This window comes from Helobdella robusta, assembly GCF_000326865.2.
Source record: "Helobdella robusta unplaced genomic scaffold HELROscaffold_33, whole genome shotgun sequence".
Taxonomy (NCBI): Eukaryota; Metazoa; Annelida; class Clitellata; order Rhynchobdellida; family Glossiphoniidae; genus Helobdella; species Helobdella robusta.
The window spans coordinates 1,715,096-1,739,146 of NW_008704623.1; the positions used below are offsets into that span (position 1 = coordinate 1,715,096).

General features: G+C 32.0%; 4 protein-coding genes across 4 annotated transcripts in view; 2 read left to right on the top strand and 2 right to left on the bottom strand.

The window, feature by feature from the left end:
* The window catches only part of HELRODRAFT_175428 (hypothetical protein), a gene marked incomplete at both ends in the record, with an annotated part of 5,044 nt that extends 2,895 nt beyond the window's left edge, over window positions 1-2,149 (bottom strand). The window contains 3 exons of the mRNA XM_009022853.1: window positions 371-495; window positions 994-1,236; window positions 2,068-2,149. Of these exons, the coding sequence (XP_009021101.1) occupies window positions 371-495; window positions 994-1,236; window positions 2,068-2,149 (450 nt within the window). The remainder of the gene's footprint in view (window positions 1-370; window positions 496-993; window positions 1,237-2,067) is intronic.
* A 1,092-nt stretch (window positions 2,150-3,241) lies between these two features.
* HELRODRAFT_192484 (hypothetical protein) lies at window positions 3,242-9,203 on the top strand. Its single transcript, XM_009022854.1, has 15 exons — window positions 3,242-3,502; window positions 3,902-4,000; window positions 4,155-4,303; window positions 4,686-4,758; window positions 5,147-5,260; window positions 5,429-5,509; window positions 5,653-5,717; window positions 5,871-5,926; window positions 6,113-6,263; window positions 6,576-6,650; window positions 6,779-6,878; window positions 7,148-7,214; window positions 7,658-7,746; window positions 7,905-8,062; window positions 8,319-9,203. Exons 1-15 carry the CDS (start codon window positions 3,394-3,396, stop codon window positions 8,721-8,723), a joined length of 1,791 nt encoding a protein of 596 aa, XP_009021102.1. The 5' UTR covers window positions 3,242-3,393; the 3' UTR covers window positions 8,724-9,203.
* Window positions 9,204-11,477: 2,274 nt separating this feature from the next.
* Window positions 11,478-16,585, top strand: HELRODRAFT_113050 (hypothetical protein; the record flags this gene model as incomplete). The annotated part of the gene is made up of 12 exons (XM_009022855.1): window positions 11,478-11,691; window positions 11,841-12,061; window positions 12,360-12,567; window positions 12,776-12,841; window positions 12,945-13,013; window positions 13,264-13,557; window positions 13,954-14,067; window positions 14,583-14,764; window positions 14,889-15,114; window positions 15,194-15,331; window positions 15,825-15,900; window positions 16,116-16,585. Exons 1-12 carry the CDS (start codon window positions 11,581-11,583, stop codon window positions 16,583-16,585), a joined length of 2,175 nt encoding a protein of 724 aa, XP_009021103.1. The 5' UTR covers window positions 11,478-11,580.
* Window positions 16,586-18,116: 1,531 nt separating this feature from the next.
* Window positions 18,117-22,915, bottom strand: HELRODRAFT_185745 (hypothetical protein). The gene is made up of 14 exons (XM_009022856.1): window positions 22,829-22,915; window positions 22,133-22,675; window positions 21,816-21,974; window positions 21,528-21,619; window positions 21,349-21,410; window positions 21,081-21,127; window positions 20,840-20,938; window positions 20,505-20,564; window positions 20,263-20,323; window positions 19,947-20,068; window positions 19,435-19,516; window positions 19,133-19,220; window positions 18,583-19,025; window positions 18,117-18,515 (listed from the first exon to the last, which is right to left on the bottom strand). The coding sequence occupies exons 2-13, from the start codon at window positions 22,373-22,375 to the stop codon at window positions 18,941-18,943; spliced, it is 1,200 nt and encodes a 399-aa protein (XP_009021104.1). The 5' UTR covers window positions 22,376-22,675; window positions 22,829-22,915; the 3' UTR covers window positions 18,117-18,515; window positions 18,583-18,940.
* Between the last annotated feature and the right edge of the window lie 1,136 nt (window positions 22,916-24,051).

A 24,051-nucleotide genomic window follows, 5' to 3' on the forward strand; every position in this document is an offset into this window, starting at 1 on the left:
GTCATCATCACNCATCTTTTTCATCATTATCATCATTTCCTTCTTCATCATTATCATCATCATCATCATCATCTTTTTTGTGTAGACGACAATTATTATTTTTAAGACTAAGATTATGCACTGTTTCGCAAATATCTTCAACGTCATCATCGTCATTACCATGGCCATCACCATCATCATCATCATCATCATCATCACTGACAACATCATCATCGTCGTCATCGTCATCACCATGGCCACCATCATCATCATCATCACTGACATCATCACCATCATCATCGTCGTCATCATCATCATCATCACTGACATCATCACCATCATCATCGTCATCACCATGGCCACCATCATCATCATCATCATCATTACTGACATCATCGTCGTCTTCATCATTTTCATTATTAATAGGTAATCTGTCATTCTTAGATGTCCGTTTGATATTATTATTATTATTATTATTAGTAGTAGTAGTAGTAGTAGTAGTAGTAGTAGTGGCAGCTGCAGTAATAGTAGTAGTAGCAATAGTTGCGGTATTAGTAATAATAGTATATATCTCACGAAAATTATTTTTACTTCTAATAAAAGTATTATTATTAGCAGAAGTAGTAGCAGTAGCAGCACTAGCTGCAATAGTGGCAGTAGTAGTAGTAGTAGTAGTAGTAGTAGTAGTAGTAATAGTAGTAGTAGTAGTAGTAGTAGTAGTAGTAATAGTAGTAGCAGTAGTAGTAGCAGCAGGGTTAGGGTTGGAGTTAAAGGGAATAATATCACAGAGGCACTGATGATGATGTTGCAGCTGACATTGTTGAAACTCATCATCATTATCAGGACAGAAATATCGAGGTGACGATGTTGATGATGATAATGATGTTGTTGTTGTTCCTTCATTTTGAAATTCTTCCGACAATAAAGCCATCATATTTCTCTTGAGATGTGACATCGATGACGACCGTGATGATGATGATGATGACGTTTCTTCGGGATCATCACCATCATCACCTTTATCATTGGAAGTAGCAGTAGTAGAAGTAGCAGTAGTAGAAGTAGCAGTAGTAGATGCAGCAGCAGCAGAAGTAGTATCCAAAAGATTCTCACAACAATTTTCTAGTTCCTTAATTTCGTAACTCAACATCAACACCTCTTCTCTATGTTTCAACTGTAGAATTTTTAGCTCCAATCTATGCTTTCTAAGCATTATCTCAAATTTTTCATTTAAAAAGTTTAACTTTGTCGCTATGAATGCTGATGATGATGATGGTGGTGGTGGTGGAAGTAGTGGTGGCGGTAGTAGTAATGATGTTGCTGTCAGTGGTGGTGATAGTAATGGTGTCGTTGTCGTCGGTGCTGCTGCTGATGATAGTAAGGATGATTGCAGTTTATGCTGTTGTTGGTGAAGTGTTTGTAATTTTTCATTTAAGGAGTTTAACTTAGCTATTATACTGGACGATGCTGATGATGATTGCGTTGTTTTTGTTGTTGCTGATAATGATGTTGTCGTTGTTGTTTTTGCTGATAATGATGGTGATTGTAATGATGATAATGATACTGGCTGTAATGATGATGATGATGACGGTAAAGACGTCAATGGAGATGGTGTTAATGTTTTTAGAAAATTTTTTTGCTTTAAAAAGTCTATATTTGTTGTCGCTGCTGCTGTTGCTGTTGTTGTTGTTGATGACAATGATGTAACCAGTGTATTATTATTATTATTATTATCATTATAATTATTATTGTTATATTTATTATTATTATTATTATGAACATTATTAATGTAATCTTTAGGCGGTTTATATGCCTGCTTAAACATGTCACCCACAACTCCTTCAGCAAATAAAACCTTTATGGCATCATCATCATCATCACAGTCATCATTATCATTAGTTGTAGTAATAGTAATAGCAGTAGTAGTAGCAGCAGTAGTAGCAGCAGTAGTAGTAGTAGTAGTAGTAGTAGGATTATTGTTGTCATCATCATCAGTAACATTGTTACTAGGATCAGTAACATTATTATCATAATTACCAATAATATTACTATTATTATTATTACCATCATCATCATCACCATTCTTAAAACCTTGACAATCATCATCACCATCGTTTCCATCATTATTATCTCTATAATTCTTATCATCCTTAGAAACATTAACAATATCCATTGGATTTAGTGTAGATGATGGTGATGATACAGAAGTTGATGGCGGTAGTGCTGATGACGATAAAGTGTGGCCATTAGTGAAACCACTGTCTTCAAAACTATTACTAATATTATTATTTGTGTTAGTATTAGTTAATAAATTAGTGATGATGGTGGTAGTAGTAGTATTGTTGTTATTCACATTCATATTAACATTCATAATATTGGTATTATTATTATTATTATCACTATTATTATTGTTGTTGCTACAGTCATTTAGTACAATTGAAGAAGATGGCTAGGGATGAAATTTTTATAGAAAATAAAATATAATAAAACTCAATAACTTAAATTTAAATGTTAGTTTTTTATTTTTACTAAAAAAAGCAAATTTACAAAATTATATTATAACAAAATATAAAATTAAACTAAAATCTAGATTGAGTGAATGAGTGATTGAGTGAATAAGTGAGTGAATGAAAAAATAAATAAACAAGTTTTCTCTTTTTTTTCACTTGGTTTTTTGCATAAGCTTCTATCTGGGTGGAAATTTTTGGCTTCATGGTTCTTCTTTTACCAGTCTTCATTAATGAATATATGAAAAAATAAATTACTAAGTGTATTAAAATCTAATTTTGTTCTAAATTGCATTTGATTTATTTATTTATATTTTTATTATAATTTTTTATTTTATTATTTAAAATTTAGTAATTTTATTTGAAAATTAAATTTCTATCGTTTTAGTTTAGTAGCTCACTATCTTTTATTTGAACAAAATTTTCACAAAAATTCATCAAATTCCTATTTTTATATTTCCCTAAATTTAAGAAACAAGAGTGGCAAGAAAGTACGACGAATGTTTTTTCAACTTAAGTTTACTTTTTGTTATAATTTACTTTTAAACAGTTTTCTAAAAGTAATAGAGCGCCGCTTTTTCTTATCACCGTCGGTTGCAACTGTAATTGTATTTGTTATAAAATTTAAGTTAGCGAGCTAAATTTTATTTCAAAACAAATTTTTATTAAAATTTCATCAAAATTTCTTTTTAGATTTTCCTAAATTTAGGAAACAAAGGCGGCAAGCATGTCTTAAAATTAAATAAGTCTCTTTGCACAGTAAGAAAGGCCGATAAGAAACTCTTTAAAACTTAAAAATTAACTCATCAAAAGCAGTAAGAAGGACAAAGTCTAATTTTTTTCGCAAGAGTTCAGGAATTAAAATTTTAAAATAGTTTCATTATTTTCATATAAAATAATTTCCAATAAAATGGGTAAAAAAGCGAAAAATTCGAGATCAAACCACGCCTCAGTGGATTCAGGGATGCCTAGGCACTTTCGTAGGGAAGTTTTAGAAATGTGCAATCAACTGCTAGAAAGTAAGACGTCTATATGTTTCAATATAATTTCTCAAAATTTATATAAACATGATCAAAAGTTAGCTAGACAAATAAGGTGTTACTATTGTTTCTACCCATTCCTAGTCTCTATTCTAATTCTAATCTAATATGCTGTTTTTCCTCATCACAAAATCTAAATTAGTGACACTAATTAGTTGACTTATCTGACCAATCATCACTTGCCTTTATGCTGTTTAATATGTTAAATCATTTAACTTAAATGTTTATTAATATGTTAAATAATGTAACAAGGTATGCATATTAATTTAATTTTAATATTTATTATTTTAATTCAACTGAAAGATATCTATTTCTATTTATCAGTTATGATTATTGTTAATGATTTTAAAATTTGTTAAAAATAAAAAAATCTTTCAGGATGTAGCATTCTGCCCCAGACCCAACAACAGCAAAATGAGTGGGAGAATTTTGTTGAAATATTCAACATCGTCGAAAAGCTAAGGAAGAAGCAACAACGTTCGTTAGATCTTTGTATCATTATTTTCATTTATTATAGTTAATATTTTCATAACTTTATTTTGTTTTATGTATTTTTCAAAAATAACGAGTCTAAAATCTAGTTGGCTTTCATAAATTTTTGTTTAATATTTTTCAAAATTTTATTTTTCAGCTTATGTTATGAAACATCGACAGAATAGATCTGAATATGTAACACAGTTCTTCGAATGGCTGAATAAAAATAAAGTCGATACTTCTAAAGTGACTGTTGATCAGTTTGGTTCTCAAGGTTTTGGCTTGAAGGCTGTACAAGATATAAAAGTCAATTTTGTTGTCTTTTATGCTATTATGATTTTTTTTAATTATATTATTTTACGTATATATCTATTTTAAAGCACATCACTGATTTTACCATTCAGTTAGTACATCCCTATTAAAACTAATCGGCAAATATTTTAACAAACAAATTAGCACATTAATGTCATAAATATTATAGCCCTCATTGTCATCACACCTGATCATTGTTATCATAACCACCACCATCATCATCACCATCATCTTCTTCATCACCATCGTAATAATAATATTAATTGCCATTAGAAGAACATCACAACCGTCATCATCCTTACAACCATCATCATCATCATTCTTACAACCATTATCATCACCATTATCACCATCATCTTCATCATCATCATATCAGGAGGGTGATCTTATTTTGGCAGTGGCAAGAGATGTGATGATGAAGACGTCAGATGCTATGCTCTCTCCTATCGGTCTCACCAACAGCCATCATCGTCATTACTATCCATTATAACATTTCTAATCATTCGCCATCATCATCGTCGTTGTTACCATTATAATTATCATTATCATTAACTTCATTATCATCTCTAAACGTTATCAACACATTCATCGTTATCAGTATCGTCGTCGTCATCACCTGACCACTGTCCTAATCATTAGGGCGGCGTGATGGTCTAATGGTTAAGGTCGCCTGGTTCTATTTCGCAGTAACCGGGTTCGAATATGGCAAAAAGATCCCCGCCTATCACATGCTCCGTGTGTGACGCGTCGTTCAGCACGTATTGTGCGCTTTATTGAATCCTCTGACCTTTGGAAGAGTGTAATTGACCTTTAACCTTTTTAACCGTTATCACCCAGGAAAGATAGCGAAATCAGATAAAATTCTGCAGTCTATGCCTAATATTCTCATGTCTTTGTTTCTCCTATGTGAGTGCGCTAATCTTGAAAAGTCGCACTGGGGTCCATATTTAAGTTAGGGAAGTTATTATTATTGCTGTTATTAGTAACTGTAGTAGTGTAGTAATAGTAGTAGTATTACTAGCAGCAGTCGTAGCAGCATTAACTGCAGTGGTAGCAGTGGTAGTAAGTGTATTTTGATGGCTGGTGTGACTGACTTCTGGAATGATAATGACACTGCAGAGATTTTGCCCGATTCGTACACTACTCCATTGTATTTCTCCATCAGTGAGATGGCGTTGATTAAGAATCTTCCGATTTTTAGTTAGTAAGTTAGTTAATCACGTGATGATGGGGGTGGTGATTGTGGTGATGATGAAGATGACGATTGTGATGATGGTAATGAAAGTTGTGATGATGATGTTGGCGTTAATGATGATGATGAAAAAAATTAATTTTTTTTAAAGCCGATGTCATGAACCAGTATAAAAGCATTGCTAGGCAGTATGCCTATTTCTTTAAACTGTTTCAAGTTTGTTGATTCATTCATTCATTCATTCGTTTGTTTGTTCGCTTATTTGTTCATTCAATCATTAATTCATACACACATTTGTACATTTTTTCATTCATTTCTTGTGTACATTTATCCAGTCAGATTCATTCATTCCTTCATTCATTTATTCAGGGTTTGACGGATGCATCAAACCTGCCCATTAAAACGTTCTGCTATGATGATTATAGGTCAATTTTTATTATTTTCGTATTAATAATACTTACAATAATTATTATTACTGTTGTTCTAGTTGTGAATATTATTGTTATCATAATTTGTCGTTATTGTAATTTCTATCAAATTTATGTTAATTTATTCAAATTTATGTTAATTTATTCAAATTTATGTTAATTTATTCAAATTTTTTTGTCAAGGTGGGCTGTCTCAACGATTATGACGAGGCAGAATAAAATACCTTCAATTAATAATAAAAGCAATAATAATAATAATTTGGTTGGTGATGGTGATGATCCTGAAACTGTGCTTATCCCACTGTGGGATTTTTCCAATCATGCTGATGGACATGTCAGTGGAGTGAAGGAAGGAGGGAATGAATTGAATAAATGAATGAACGATTGAATGAATGAATGAACGATTGAATGAATGAATAAATGATCGAACGATTGAATGGATGAATGAATGATTTGTTAAATAGGTGTGTGTCTGTAAAAGATATGAATATTTGTATGAAAAAACTGAGTGATTGACTGAGCAGTTATGAAATGAATGAATAAATAATCGTTTGATTGATCGATCGATTGATTGATTGACTGGAAGATATTTAAAAATAATGAATATTAATTAGCCCGCCACCTCAACCAACCAATCAAATTCCAGATTTCAACAGGGTATAACGAAGTAACCAGCCAATCAGATTGTTTTGCTATGAAAGAATTTAAAACTGGTGATCAGGTATGATAATAAACGAATGAATGAATGATTGAATGAATGAATGGTTAGTTAAATGGACGAATGAATAGAATATGGTAATGGTGATGATAGTTAATAATAATTATAATAATTGATGTTTTTTTTCCCAGATCTTAATCTATTATGGCGCCCGAAGCAATTCTGAATTTCTTCTTCACAATGGTTTCGTCTATGCAGATAATAGTAACGATGCTGTTGCTATAAGACTTGGTCCTTCATTCATTTATTTATTCATCCATCCATTCATCCATCTATCTATCTATTCCTTTATTCATTCCCTTATTCGTTCATCTATCTATCATTAATTTTCATTGTTGTCGTTATTATTATTTTTATTAATTAGTTGTAGTTGTGGCCGTCGTAGTAGTAGTAGTTTTTGTTGTAGCAATAGTAGTTGTGCTTTTACTATATTTCGTATTTTAATAATGATTATTATTATTATAACTATAATAATAATAATTATTATTATTATTATTAAGGGGTAAGCAAGAATGACTCACTGTTTAGTTTAAAAGCTGAAGTCCTGGCTAGAGTTAATTTAAATGCGTTGGTATTATTATTACTAATACTGCTACCACTAGCAGTACTGCTAATACTACTATTACTGCTGCTGCTGCTACTACTACTACTACTGCTGCTACTACTACTATTACTAATACTACTACTGCTATTACTCTTAATTTTTTTTCTAATTTTGTTTGGCTCATATTCACATTCGTCGTTTCCAGAAAAGCTTTTTATACTTTTAAAAATTTCGTGTTTCACTCTATGAATGAATGAATGAAGAAAATCGTGATCATAAATATTTTTTAATTATGGTTATAATAATCGTACTACTAATTATAATAATAATTACAATAATAATTATGGTGATACTAATTATAGCGACAGTAATAATTGTAGTTGTAGTTGTAGTAGTAGTAGTAGTAGTATGATGGTCTTCGCCTTAGCAATCAAACTTTTTACGTGAACTTTGACCTTCACCTTAGCAATCAGACTTTTTACGTGAACTCTGACCCTGAATGCCCACTTGAACCTTCTCTGATTGCCTTTCTCAGGATTTTCTCAATGGACATCGGTAATAACGTTAATAATAATTATTATTTTTATAATTATATCATTATAACAATTTTATTTCATAATTTCAATTTTTGTTATCATTTTTCATAATTTGCTTAATTAAAGAAAAAAAACTTCCTCTAATTCTTCCAACTCCAAAACTTTCTGCAACTCCAGAGACCCTGATGCATTACCTAAGAGGTGATGGCCTGGATGAGAGGCGGACGAAACTCAGGGATGTGACAGAATGGGTGGACCCCTCTAATGAATATAAATCTTGGGATTTTCTAGAAAATAGATGCTTGCTGTTGATTAGGAGCTGCTACGCTGATTTGGTTGGTTGGTTTTTGTTAGATAGATAGATAGATAGATAGATAGATAGATAGATAGATAGATAGATAGATAGATAGATAGATAGATAGATAGATAGATAGATGCATTTACAAACGAATTGATTGCGTAATTAGTAGGTGAATAAGCAAACTGATAAAGTAAAGAATCGTCGGAATAAATGAAGGAATGAGTAAAAGAGCAAGTGAATGAATAAATTATTAATTGTTATTTACTGTTTGTATTGTTTCTTCTAACCAGCCTGAAGCTACAAGCAGTAAGGAGTGTGAAGTGACAACCAAAATCGCAACGACGACTTCAGCAAACGTTGAAAATATATTACTGTTGAAAAAATGCGAGAGGCGAATCCTCCAGTACGTCGCTGAATTTTCTCATAGGCAAAAAATGGCAGTCGTCGAGTTTGTTGAAAAGTACAAAATTTCAACTAGTGAAACCTCTCCTCAGCAGCAGCAAACGCAGCTGCAGCAACCACAGCAGCTGCAAATTTACGATGCGGTTGTTTGTGGTTTAGGTAATAATGACGATGATGATGTCGAACAACAATTACTACATGGTAACGGTGGCGATGATGTTAGCGATGAAAGTAAATTTCGCGATGCTGTCGATGGCTTAAAAATTATCGATCAGGTTGCCGAGTCAAATTGAATGATTGAATAATTTATTAGTTCTTTCACTCGTTTATTTATTTATTTGTTTATTCATTCATTTACTCGTTCGTTCATTCGTTCGTCAAATTATTTCATTCATTTTTTTTAAGACTTTGTTAATGTGGTTTGAAAAGACAATGCTATTGTTGTTGCTACCGATGTTTTTACCAAGATTTCTCAATAATTTTTGTCTTTTTTACAAATATTTATTGTTTGTTTGAGAGAGTATGTGTGTTTGAGTGTGTGTCTGTGTGTGGTGTGTGTGTGTGTGAAGTCTTTCACATTTATCATTTGTGTGTGAAACGTTTTTAAAGATTCTTTGCCTATTTTGTTCAAGAATTTATGATATTATTGATGTACACAGACATACGTATGTGCGTACGTACATGCACACACTCACATACATACAAGCATTCATACATACATGACATGGTTTTGATACATTTTTGCCGCAATAAATATTACACTGGTTTCAGAACCAGGTGGGACTTTAAGTAAATGGATGAATGTGTTTTTGATATATCCGTGGTTTATGTTATAAAAAATTGTGTATAGGTGTATTAGAGTATGAATGTAGCACACGCACTTGTGTACGGCCAGGTTTTATACAATGTCTGATAGTTGAAAAGTTGTACGCTATACAATAAATCTAAAGCGCAGTATAATACCACAAAGACTGAACTACACTACAAGGTGCTATTGTCAAAAAACGTAAAATTTACGATTTTTTTGTTAAATAAATTATTTACTATACTAAAAATAATTTTATTATTGAGTATTTGTGCTGAAAATTGTTTAAATTAGTGAAAAATAGGTTAAAATGTAAGGTTTGGCTATTTTTCTGTCCAACTTGTAAATTACGTGCTATTGTTATTATTATACTGTGGATGTGTGTTTAATATAAAATGGCCGGATCTACATTATATACGCAGACGGTGGTGTTGTCGTTAAATTGAGCTTAATTTGATAATAATAAACAGTTTAATCTATCTTATTTCGCGGCATAAATGTCTACAAGTTTTTCTTTTTGAATGTTTTCTACGATTTTTGTGTGCTTTATATGAAAATTTGTAGTTACAAAGAAAAACTTGCCTCTTCTATTTAGTTCTCAGTGTTACAACCTACCTACAACAACAACGGACGTTTATTTTCATTTTATTGTGCTTTAATGGTTATCACCATCATTTTTTCATTTCAAATTTATTCGTAATATTGTTCTGTTGGTCTTTTTGGATTGGGGAGGTAGAAACTTTAGAGGTTAGTTGCCGTTTTTACTTCTTAAGAATCTAAAAAAAAAGTTTTGTTACTTTTTCTTAATTTAATTAATTTCAATAAAAATAATTCAATTCATTAAAATGGCCATTGACTTGTTTTGCAAATTCTTATTTTAATTCATGACTGACTAACAATAGAAAAGTCCCTATCAGGATCATGAAAGATGAGTTTTGAGGCAAAACAAAAATATTGTTTCTGCTTTGTTTACCTATTACTGAAATTATTATAATAATTTTTATTCTGACAGAGTTTCACTGCATCACATCCATATTACTAACTGTTGCCTAAAAATTCTTGAAAAATGTCAAACAAAATTGACATAAACACGGCTGGGGTCGATGATTTTCAAACTCTCCCTGGCGTGGGGAAAGTTAAAGCTGAGGCCATCATAAAAGCAAGAAAAGTGAATTTAGATTATGGAGATTTTTTTTTCAATTTTTTTCTACATTTGTAGAAAATTTCTTCAAAATCTTTGTTATATTATTTATATATCATCAAACTGAAAGTGACACATGTCAAATTAACTAAACAGAAATTGGGTCGATTCAGGACACTGACTGACCTGTCACAGATATCTAAATTGGGTCAGGTCATTGTTGACAAATATAAAACTTCATTGGTTTGTACAACACCCCAAAATCAAAACCACAGAAACAACAAATCAGCAACAATGATAACTCCTGTTGCTTCTAGGTTCATTGAGAAAAATTTTTTCAATTTCTATAAATTAACTTTTTTTGCTAAATGGTAAGAATTGAATGAGTTAATTTAAATTATCTAGATCCCTTAGAAGTTCAAAGGTTCTCAAAGTACCAATGAAGCGTAAGCAGCCACCAGCAGAAGAGTCCTCGACAAAGAAACAACCACGCAACCAATCACAATCATCAGATCTAAATATTCCAGCCAGTTGCAGCGCATCAGGTGATTGCAGCAGCCAATCAAAATTCACCGCAAGAGTATGTGGGTATCGTCGATCTGTACGAAGGGCTACCATTAGTTCATGCTCTCAGCTTAAAACTGACCAATCAGATGCTGTAAATAACAATAATAATAACCACAACAGCAGCAACAACAATAATAATAATAATAACAAAGGTGTTAATTCAAACTCAAAGACACCTAATGATATAAAAATTGACTTGTCGACAATTTTCGTAACTGCTACTGGGGAGGAGAATGATAATAGCAGTGGAAGAAAAAGAGTTACAAGGCAGTCAACATTAGCAGCTGCTGCAGCTGTTTCATCTGCCGGTGTAGCCACATCATCTGCCCCTGTAGCCACGTCATCATTGACGTTGTCGTCGTCATCATCAGCATTTGTAAACTGTGCTGGCAGATCACTGAGGCAAGTTGTCTCGTCAACATCTCCATCTGCCGTCAGAATAAATACCAACAGCAAGAGTAGAAACAATAGCATTAACATAAATAATGTGGACACTTCTGATAGGCAGAGAGGGGAGGAACTAAATGAGCCAAGCTCTTCCAATCAGGTGCTTGTTGATGAGGAGGATAATGATGATGAGGATGAAGATAGAAATGGCGATGATGATGATGATGGTGAGAACGATGATGATGAGAACATGGCAGACGATGATGATGATGATAATAATGATCGTCATCAGCAAGATTCAAGGGTTGGTAGTTTGAAATCAAGACTGCCTGTATCAATGGAGGTGATTGAGAAACACTGGGTAAGTTAGTTTGTTGATTGATTGATTGATTGATTGATTGGTTGGTTGATTGGTTGGTTGATTGGCTGGTTGATTGGTTGGTTGGTTGATTGATTATTTATTTATTTAATCAATCAAAACAAACCCCATCCAATCCTACTTACAAGCAGAAATTGCAGAAGCTTGAAAACAGCAGCCTCTTACATAGCAACAACAAGAACAACAACAACACATCATCATCTTCATCTTCTTCATCAGCAACGTCATCGTCGTCGTCATCGCCGCTCTGGTTGAATGTAGGTCAAGAGGGTAATCAGGTCAATAATAATAGTAATAATAATAATGATGATGGTAATGGTGAAGAGATTTCTGGAGATGGCACAGTGTTAATGTTAGTTGAACTGCTGTCACTTTTGTCGTTTGGCTGATGTAATGATTGTTGTTGATGATGTTGTTGATGTCATCATTGTTGTTGATGATGATGTTGATGATGATGTTGATGATGCTATTATTGTTGTTGATGATGTTGGTGGGTGATGCTATTATTGTCGATGATGATGATGTTGTCTATGATGATGTTGTTGCTGTCTTATTGATCTTGCAAAATATTGACACGAAAGATTATCTAATTTATCATTCGGCCATCATCTAATAATACTTTTTCCATTCAACATTCCACTTGGGAACAGCAACAACAATAACCCCAAAAACTCGACTACGACGTTAACATCAAATACACTGACCATGTCCAGTGATTTCCAGGCGAATAACAACAACAACAACAATAATGGTAACAACAATTCATCATCGATGATGTCATCCCTGATGAAGAAGTCAAGAATTCCTTCTAAAAATAATCCACAGCCTGAATTACATGGATGGCTTGAAACTTTTCAGGTTGGTTGGTAGGTCGGTTGGTCGATTAGTTGATTGAATGATTGAATTAATCAGTCAATCAATGATTGACTGGTTGGATGACTGGCTGACCTAATGATTGATTGTAATTAGTGGGTTGGTTGATTGAATGGGTGTTTTGTTGATTGATTGATATGATAATTAGGCGTTATTTATTAATAATTATAATCAAAAATAATAATAATTTTAGTCTTGGGGACATGCGGAAAGGTTACTGGCTCTTGATGAACTTACAAATCTCTGTGATCATACACAGGTCCGTTGTTATTGTTATTATTATTGCTGTTGTTAGAATTTAATATCATCGTCATTTTTATTGTTTTATTATTTTTGTAATTATTGTTATTATTATTGTTCAGGTTCGGCATCTGATGCAAGTTATCGAGCCACAATTCCAGAGGGATTTCATATCATTATTGCCGAAAGAGGTACGTTGCCACCACCATTATTTCAACTATTCTTCTTGTTGATTGTATCACCTTTTAACGTTAACAATGGTTTTGGTGCTTATGTTGTTGTTGTTGTTAGACATCACTTGTCTGTAGACCAGCCTTTATTATATCAACTTATTTTTGTGAAGCCAGAAATCACCTAACTAACCTTAACCCTAACCATACATAAAATCAATTAACCAATCCAAGCCTAAAACTAACCGACCAATCACAATCTCCTAATCAGCTGGCCCTCTACGTCCTATCATTCCTCGAGCCTCGTGATCTCGTAAGAGCGGCCCAAACGTGTTCATACTGGCACACCCTAGCTGAAGATAACCTATTGTGGCGAGAAAAATGCCAAGAAGAAGGGGTCACAGAGTCTCTGGTCTACCAGGGGGCCCACAGGAAGAGGGGGGTTCAGAATCAGGGATGTGCGGCTTCCGGTACTTCAACGAAGACAGGATCGTATTGGAAGTCGTTGTACCTGAGGCAAAAACAAGTGGAAAATAATTGGAAGTACGCTGTTAGGTTGCCTAAGGTCTGTTTTTGTGTTCATGTGTATATATGTCTGTATTATTATTATTATTAGTGGTAGTAGTAGCAGTGGCTAGAAGTAGTAGTTGCAAGGAGTGGTTGCAGTTGAAGTAGTTGTAGCATTAATTCACAGAAGTGTTTTGTTTAATATGCAAGTATACAATTTCTTGAAAATTAATTATGCTTTATTTATTCATTCATTCATTCATTCACTATCTATCTATCTATCTATCTATCTCTCTATCTATCTATCTATCTATCTATCTATAAATCTCTATCTATTTATATCTATCTATCTATCTATCTATCTATCTATCTATCTATCTCTCAGGCGCGGCTTATCATAATTTGTCATAATAACATTATAATTGATCCGTGATAATATTATAATTATTTGAAGGTCTTAAAAGGTCATGATGATCACGTGATAACCTGTTTAGAATTTTCAGGCAACAAAATAGTCAGTGGCTCGGATGATAATACGCTAAAAGTCTGGTCTGCCGTTACTGGGAGGGTATATGTTTTTTTCAAATTTCCGTTCATATTTATTTAATTATTTATTTATTCGTTTATTTATTATATATATATATATATATAAATTTTTATATATATATATATCAATTATTCATCTTAATTACTTATTTATTCGTTTATTTATTATATTTATTTTTATATAACTTAATTATTTGTCTTAATTATTATTTATTAATCATGAAAATATATATATATATATATATATATATATAGAGAGAGAGAGAGAGAGAGAGATTTATACGTATTTATGTACAAACATACATACATACATACACACATCCAATTCAATTCAAATAAACTTTTATTCAGTAAAGTATTTTATACATACATTATACATTCCGTACATTCTCACCCTACCTACATATGTATACATATATAACAAGCAAATATACACATTTACATACGTACGCACATACAAACATACATACCATACTACACACATACATAACACACGTATGCATGCATTAAGCCATTGATATCTATGCACAATCCTAGTGCCTAAGAACCCTAACTGGCCACACGGGTGGCGTCTGGTCAAGTCAGATGAATGGAAACCTGATAATTAGTGGATCGACTGATCGTACGCTAAAAGTATGGAACGCCGAAACCGGCCAGTGCAAGCATACCTTATTTGGGCATACTAGTACTGTGAGGTGCATGCATCTACATAACAAGAGGTCGGTGTTGCTCTTTGATGTGTGTGTGTGTGTGTGTGCGTGCAAGCAAGTCTGTGTGGCCAGTAGCTACAACATTAAAATGAAGTCATGATGATCAGTGGCAACAACAAACCATCCCATGCAGAGTTGTGAGCGGCAGTCGAGACGCGACGCTGCGCGTCTGGGATATTGAGACAGGCGAGTGTCTGAGAATCCTCATCGGACACGTCGCCGCCGTGCGCTGCGTTCAGTTCGACGGACGCCGAATCGTTAGCGGTGGCTACGACTACATGGTCAAAATCTGGGACCCCGACTCAGACATGTGTCTCCAGACACTGGCTGGACATAATAATAGGGTCTACTCTTTGCAGGTTTGTTATACAAACATACATACATACACACGTACAAACATACATACTCACATTCGTACACTTGTATGCGTACCAACAGTTTGATGGCACGCATATTGTTAGTGGATCTCTTGATACCTCCATCAGAGTTTGGAATGTAGATACTGGAGTATGCGTGCACACCTTGGTTGGGCACCAGTCACTCACTAGTGGAATGGAACTTAAGGATAATATTCTGGTTAGTGGATAGGTGGATGGATTAAGGATGAATGAACGAATTGATGGATGAATTGATTGAATGAATGATTATTGAATGAATGAAAGAATGGCTATCAAATAGTGCTGAACTAAAAAATATTGTTCTGGTCAGTTTGTGAATTAGTTGATAGACGGATGAATGAATGGGTGAATGATTGAATGAGATAATTGAATGAATAATTGAATGAATTATCGCTAGATGAATGAATAAATAAATGAATGAAATTTGAAACATAACCTACAAACTTTTTTGAAACAATTTTTTTCTTATGAATGAATGATTGGCTATTAATTACTAATCAGTCGTAAGTAACCAAGATATAATGCTCTGTCTTGTTAGTAAACTGGTGGATAGATGAATTTATGATTTGAAAATGGATGAGTGGAGGAATGATTGATTGATCGATTGATTGATTGGTTGATCGATAGGTTGATTGATTGGCTGATTGATTGATCGACAAAACACTACCCAGGTAAGCGGAAACGCAGATAGCACTGTGAAAGTTTGGAACATTTCAACTGGACAATGTCTGCAGACACTGCAAGGTAGTAAGTTAATAATAATTAGTTTTGTGAATAAAATAAAATAAATTATTATTATTATCGTCATTCATTATCGCTTGTTAAGTAATAAATTCAACATTATTTTCATCAATCAATCAACTAATCAATTAATCAATCAACTAATCTATCAATCAATCAACTAATCAATCAATCAACTAATCAATCAATCACTCAACTAACGGTTCGATCAATCGTTCCAGGTCCCAACAAACACATGAGTGCAGTAACCTGCCTGCAGTTCAATGGAAAATTAATAATCACCAGCTCGGACGATGGCACAGTAAAACTCTGGGACCTAAAAACCGGGGAACATCTTAGAAATTTAGTGTCTTTGGATAGCGGCGGAAGCGGCGGAGTCGTCTGGCGAATCAGGTGCAACAACACGAAACTCGTCTGCGCGGTCGGAAGTCGGAACGGTACCGAAGACACTAAATTGCTTGTCATCGATTTTGACGTTTTGGACGATAGCAGCGTAAGTAATGGTAGCAATTGTACTAATAATGGTCTGATCAACAGCAACGGCTGCATCAGTTATGGTGACAATAATAATAATAATAACGTTGGTAGTAGTGGTAACTTGGGAGGAGCAGCGCAGGTTGTTAACGGTAATAATAATAACAATAATAATAATAATAATGGTGGTGGTAGCGGGAATGGCGTCAATCTTTGAAACTATGGCAGTGATATGCTGCTAATGACGTTTCAGTGATTGATTGATTGGTTGGTTGGTTGGTTGATTTAGTGGGTTCATAGATTTGCGAGGTAAATGGATTAGTAGGTTGATTGATTGACTGATTGATTGATTGACTGATTGATTGATTAGTCGTGTTTTATTTCTAGCAAACTTGATTAATTGAGATATTAACAATTGTATGAGTAACTAAAATGTCGATCGATCGATTCATTGATTAATAGAGTAAATTAATGATTGACTGATTGATTGAATGAATGATCGAAAAGTCAGCTGATTGAATCAAAACAGACATACTACGTACATGCTTTGAACATTTTTATGCTAGTGAAATAAATATTAGTGAAATTGTACACAAATTTTAAAAAACTTTCTTCGTTCGAGGCATTATATATATATATATATAAATAAATATATATATCTAATTATTAATTATATATTATTAATATTATATTATAGTCCATTAATATTATTACGTACTTGCATTTTTTGGTATTTTACTTCCTTAATAGTTTTCATCTTCCATTAAAAGAGTGTTGTGAATAGCTACCGACTTAACTATTGTAAATATTATTATTATTAGCGAAGGATTGATTGATAGATTGATTGATTATCATATTATCAACTGATTTGTCATCTGTCGATTAATGAAAGATTAATTATTAATTATTATTCGTTTGATTGATTAATTTTAATTTTTTTTTTAAATTATTATATTTAACGTCATAATAATTATACTATTATTGTGGACACATGGGATTTCAACCTATACATGTAAGTAAATATATATATATATGTGTGTGTGTGTGTGAACTGCGTATATAACCGATATGTTTGTATAATAAACATGAATAAATATATGTGTATATATACATATATATATGTGTGTGTGTTTATGTGTCTGCGTGTGTGATTCTGCCATTAAGTAAAGCTTTAATAATTCATCTTTCTACTTTGCCAGGTTAATAACGTTGTAATTATTATCACCTACTATGTCTTTTCATAGAGACGAAATTACGTAACCCCTTATCATATTTCAATCATTTTTTTATCGTCAGTATCATCAGAGTGGTGATAAAAGTAGTAATAAGAATAATAATATGATAATAATAATAATATAATAATAATAATATGATAATAATAATTGTGATGGGGAAGTTGGATGAGAAGTATGATGGTTTTTCTACAACGCTGCTGTACTATCATTATTACTTTTACACGATGAGCTGTTTTTATGTCCTTACTTTTAAGTAACTATAAGTTCTGTTTCCACTCATTGCTTATTATTATTATTAATGCTTATTATTATTATTGTTGTTGTTATTTATTATTATTATTATTATTGCTTATCATTTGTGTTTTTAATTATTGCTATTATTATTATTGTCGTTCATCGCCATTAATTACTACTTACTGTAGTAATTGTTTTATAGTACTTTGAAATTTTTGTTTATTATTATTATTGTTGTTGTTGTTGTTGGTAGAAAGACAAAATGATTCTTCATTTTTTCATCATTCACTCTCTTTTATCTATCTCTCTCTCTCTCTCACTCTCCCGAGTATGAAAAATATAAACAGTAAGATATTAAAATATAAGAAATAGATTGACAATAATGATAAAATCATTTGATATATGAATACATACACATGGGGTGATAAAAATAACACACACACACACATATACATATATGTGTGTGTGTAAGTGCGCGTGTACACATATATGTGCATTGCAAAAAGTAAGCAGTTATTATCACATTAATTACGACAATAACGTTGACATTAATTACATTAAATGACTGCTATAATATCATTATTTAAATGGTTAATGTGATATCATGCGTGTTGGGTGGGTGATTTCATAATGATGATAAATTAGCTATTTTAATCCAATATATATATGTATGTGTGTGTCTGTGTGCGTGTGTGTGTGTCTGTGTGCGTGTGTGTGTCTGTGTGCGTGTGTGTGTGTAGTGCTGCGTGTGTGTGTGTAGTTTGTGTGCATAGCAATGCAAATTGAAAATTCCAAATAATGATCAAATGAATAATTTAAAATCAAAATACGATGAGGATTGTAAAGATGACAAAAGATAAAAAAGAAATAAAATCAAACTATAAAACTTTTTTTGGAGGGAAATACTAAACCGAAGGGAAAGGGTGGGTCTTCCATTTTTTGTGGCTCTTTAGATTGATTCTTCAGAGGAAATTCCAAATCAGAGGTAGATTGAATTTTTCTAGCTTTTTCATTATTGATAATTTGATAATAGTTTTTCCAGAGTTACTAATTTTGGGTTGACTTTTAATTTGTTTTTCTGGTTTTTTCCCTGTTTTTCACCTTCAAACTGAAAGTGAAACGAAGCTGTTGTAATGAGAGATATTTCTCTTGATGATATCCGAACATGGCCCTAGGACTCGTTCGAATCTGCAAGTTTTTATAATTTATTACAATTTATTCATATTTTTGTATATTATTATTCATCAACTATATTAAATTATGTTTATATGAACGAATTATGCAAATTAGCTGACCTATCCCTATCCATTTTGACGCACTTTAACTGGCCATTGGCTACCACAGTTGCGGCCCTTGGTCTGTCCAGTAAAAGAGCTATCTCACCTAATTAGTATGCAAATTTATTCATAAATTATAATACTCTTATTATTATTATTCATCATTATAAAGCAACAATAAAATAATTTTCTTTTTGAAATATTCACCGTCATCATCACAATTTTCATCCACACAATCATTCATTCAAAAATTTCAGAGCATGATAATGATGTTGATGGTAGTGATGATGGTGATGAGGAGGAGGAGGGTTTTTTTTTACCAAAATATTCAGACGGACCGAGACTGCTAACAATGCATGGTTCTGAATTTTCGTTTGTTTTCTGGTACACCGTGGCATTGCCCTGGGTTAGTTATTATTGTTTCTCATTCAAAAAGTACAATTATAATAGATAACAAAAACAACATTAATAGGAAATAATAATGATAATATTAAAACAGTCTGGTTATAAAAAAGAAGAAATTACTACAGATAATCCGACGGAGGCAGTTTAAGTTTTTTTGGTCACATCATGCGGAAGGAAAGAATGGAAAATTTAACAACTACTGGAAAGATTGCAGGGAGAAGAGATAGCAGGTCAACAACGAACAACATTCGTGAAGTCCTTGCCTCACTTGTTGAATATCACCACATTTCAACTACTACAAAGTGTTAAAGATCGGGTTTTGTGGAGGTCGATGGTCGCCAATGTCCTGAACGGAAAAGGCACGCGAAAGAAGAAGAAATGATAATACCCTCAATAATAATACTAACAAAATAGTAGAAATAGATACCTCAAGAATGATGAAGAAGTCGTCGCCTGGATCACCCTGCCTAACCACCTCCTCTCCGTCCTCGAACTGACAGGGCTCCAAGACATCGGCCACCGCATGTCGCTCCCACAGGTCTAGGCTCTCTTTAGAAGAAAAGAGAGAGAACACGATGAAAGAATGTATCTGTCTATCTATCTATCTACTATCTATCAATCAATCTATAAATCTCTATCTATCTATTTATCTATCTATCTATCTATTTATCTATTTATCTATCTATCTATCTATTTATCTATCTATCTATTTATCCATCTATCAATCTGTCTGTCTACCTTACCTAGCACTGTTACTTTTGATAGGAACTCATCATACATTCTTCTCTTTCTAATAGTGCTACCCTGATGACGATTATTATTCTTATTATTATTACTACTACTAGTAGTAGTAGCAGCAGTAGTAAAAGTAGCAGCAGCAGTAGTAGTAGCAACAACAGCAGCAGCAGCAGTAGTAGTAGTAGTAGTATCGCTACAAATATTATTAAAAAGGGAATCAAGAAATTAAATCAAAACGAATGCTAGCCATTAATATCCTTCTGTATGAATCTCTGTCTATGCCCCAGAGTTTGACATCTGTTTTTGCCTAGATATCAATCATTCATTCATGCATTCGTTCATTCATGCATCCATTCAATTCACTCCATATTTATTTATTGATTCGTTTGTTTGTTTGTTCAGTTAAGCATTCAAACATTAATTCATTCATAGTTTTATTCTACTTTCATTCATTCATTTATTTATATAATTGATTCACCAATCAATCATTCATTCATTCGTAATTATAAAAAACCCAATTAGCATGTAAATTATGTCCCTAATTAATATGCAAACAAGGCGCCTAATTAATATTCAAATGACCTTAACAGTGGCCGCTCTCGGTGTCCCGTAAATGAGGGCCAACTCCCCAAAACTGCCACCATCCCCGATCGTATTCACTAATTTGCCATCGACGTATACCTGATTTTAGGAAGGAATTAGTGAAGTGGCAAAAAATAAAAATGGCGAAAAAAATAACGACTGTGATGGTAGTGATGCGCTGGTGACAAACGTCACTATCATAATCGTCATCATCGTCTTCAACGTCATCATCGCTACTAACTTCTACTTCACCGTGGTCAATAACGTAGAAATTATCACCCTCATCTCCTATGATGGTAATAATAATATTATAATTATTTGTTAGTAGTAGTAGAAGAAGCGGCAGCACTAGTAGTAGTAATATTGTAGTAACAGTAGTAGTGGTTGTGGTAGTAGCAGCAGCAGTAGTAGCAAGTAGTTAGTAGATGTAGTATTAAGAGTCATTAACGTTAACAGCAATAACAGCAGAGAAGTAATAACATCATTATCAACATCATTATCATCACCACCTTTCTGTATTATGACCTCCCCGGCATGCCTATGTATTGGGAACATGGCGTCAAAAATGTCGCTGAGATGGATTTATTTAATTATATTTAATTATATTTTTATTTAATTATAAATAATTAACCATTTAAAACTTTGTTTTTTTTAATACTAATTTTAATACAATCTTTAATTTTATCACCTCCTTTCATTTTCATCGAGATGTAAGAACAGAACATTCTTCGAGATGGCTCTACTCAGGGCCGCCATAGTTTTATAATCTTTGGGCACCACCTATTTATGTTTTTTGGTATGTTAATTTCCATAACGGCATGCGATCACCAATGCCATCATCATCACAATCCTCAATATCATTACTATCACCATCTAAATTAACATTACCATTACATATTTACTTGAAAAAAATTATCATCATCTCAAATAAATCATTCCAAATAATTTATTTTCTGAAATCTAAATAAAAACACACCCTCTTGACATAGAAAAGTGCATCTTGAACAGGAATGACCTCTGAACTGACTCCGCCCCTCCTCCGAATGCTTGAGGGTCCAGTGTTCCTAATCCCTAATTCTTCCTCCTTATCCTCTGTAGATGTGGTAGATGTTGTTAGATTTGTCAAATTACTTTCCTGGTAAATGAAAATTTTTCATTTAAATTTTTTGTATGTATGTATGTATTTGTTGCATCTATGTATATATGGTTGTTTATACATATATATATATATATTATATATATTATATATATATATATATATAAACATATATATATATTTATACTAATCAGTACCTTATTTATTTTCTCAAAAAAATCCCTAATAAATGAGAATGGATTCTCTGGCCTGTTGACACAAAGTTGAATAATGCAATCTCTCATGTGATTATGAATGTCGAAGTGTCGAACGTAACCCTCTATGTCTTCTATATTTAAATTATTATTATTATTGTTGTTATTATTATTGTTGCTGTTGTTATTTGCCACATTATCTGGATTATTATTCTTTTTTACAGTGTTATTATTATTCATATTCATTTTTAAATTATTATTATTTCATTGTTATTATACTCTTATTAATATAGAGCTGACTAGTTGACTGAGATGTTGTGATGTTGTCTTTAACTAACGCTAGCTGGATTTGGCTGAAGTAACAGTCGGTCAATGGTTATGGTTAGAAGCAATGATTGTTGTTGGGTTGTTGGGGTTTATTAATTTATTAGACTGTATTTCTTAGAGTTGTGATCAAATTTTGAGATTTATTCACTGTTGATCTTTGATTAGATGAGCTGATTAGTAGAACCAAAATGTATTGTTAGCTGTTAGAACACACAAACACTGGATGAAATTTGTAATTTTAATAATTTAATTCACCAATCTTGAGAAATTGAAATGATTATTTTTTTTATCAATCACTGACGGTATTTTGAAATAGATATATAAAATGTACTAAATAACTTTTTTGATTTTTTTGAGCGTTTATCGACCTACTGAAAAACGTTTGCATTCAAATTAGAGATTCTTCATAGGAAAATTTTTGAATTCTAATTATTTTAATGAAATTACGATTAAATTCACTTTTAAATTTTAAAGTTTTAGAGAGCTTAGAATGATGTTAAAAACTTGGTCTTTTATTTTTGAAAGGTTTTACTTTATAAAACCAAAATAAATAGATAAAACAGTTTACTAAAACTGAAAAAACAACATTTAAGAAATAAATAAAATATGGCAAATAAATAAATTAAAAAATGGTTCTCATTTGAATTAAAATATGTATCAAAATATCCATTACAACAGACCCGATCATAAGAGCCCATTTAAACTGATTACATAATATTACATACCATGTAAAATAATAATAAAAATAATAAAAGTTATAATTCTACTTCTTTTTATTGTTATTGTTATTATTATTTATAATGTAAATATTATAATTATTATCGTATAATAAATTTGTAAGCCTTTTATCATTACATTACTCATAAGTGCGTTTCTTTGAAAATATCGTTCACGTTATTATTAATCACCTTCTTTCTGTCGCTCTTTATCTCTCTCTCTCTCTCTCTCTCTCTCTCTCTTTTCACTCTCTTTCTCACACATTCATTCATTCGTTCATCTACACTCCTTCTATTTCTTTCTCTGTCTCTTCATATAATTATCTATCTTATTCAGTCAATTCAATCTATCTGAGTATCTTTCTCTTTTCTCTCTCTTTCTCTCTCTCTTTCTCTCTTTCTCTCTCTCTTTCTCTCTCTCTCTCTCTATTTTTTCTTTCTCTTTCATTGTCAATTAGGATTCATAATTATCATAAAAACCCACGTAAATAACACAGTTGAGTTGTCAAATTTGTTAGACATAATAAACATTAATAACAATAGCAATAACAATAATAGAAATATTAATCATAATAATAGTATAAATATTAATAATAATATAATACCAAAATATGCCGGAATGTTAAATATTTCAAATATTAATTAGAAATAGTCATTCAGACGTTTTTATCGTATTATATAAATAGATTAAACAAAATTTTGTTAATCATCAAAAATGACAAGTAACACTTCTCTTTTACAGTTTCGCATTTAGGAAATAATTAACATAATAATAATAATAAACAATATTATCATAATTATGATAATTATAATTATTATTTAATTATAACTTAGGGTCATAATATTATTGAAGTCGTCACTTGCTTACGGGTACAAGAT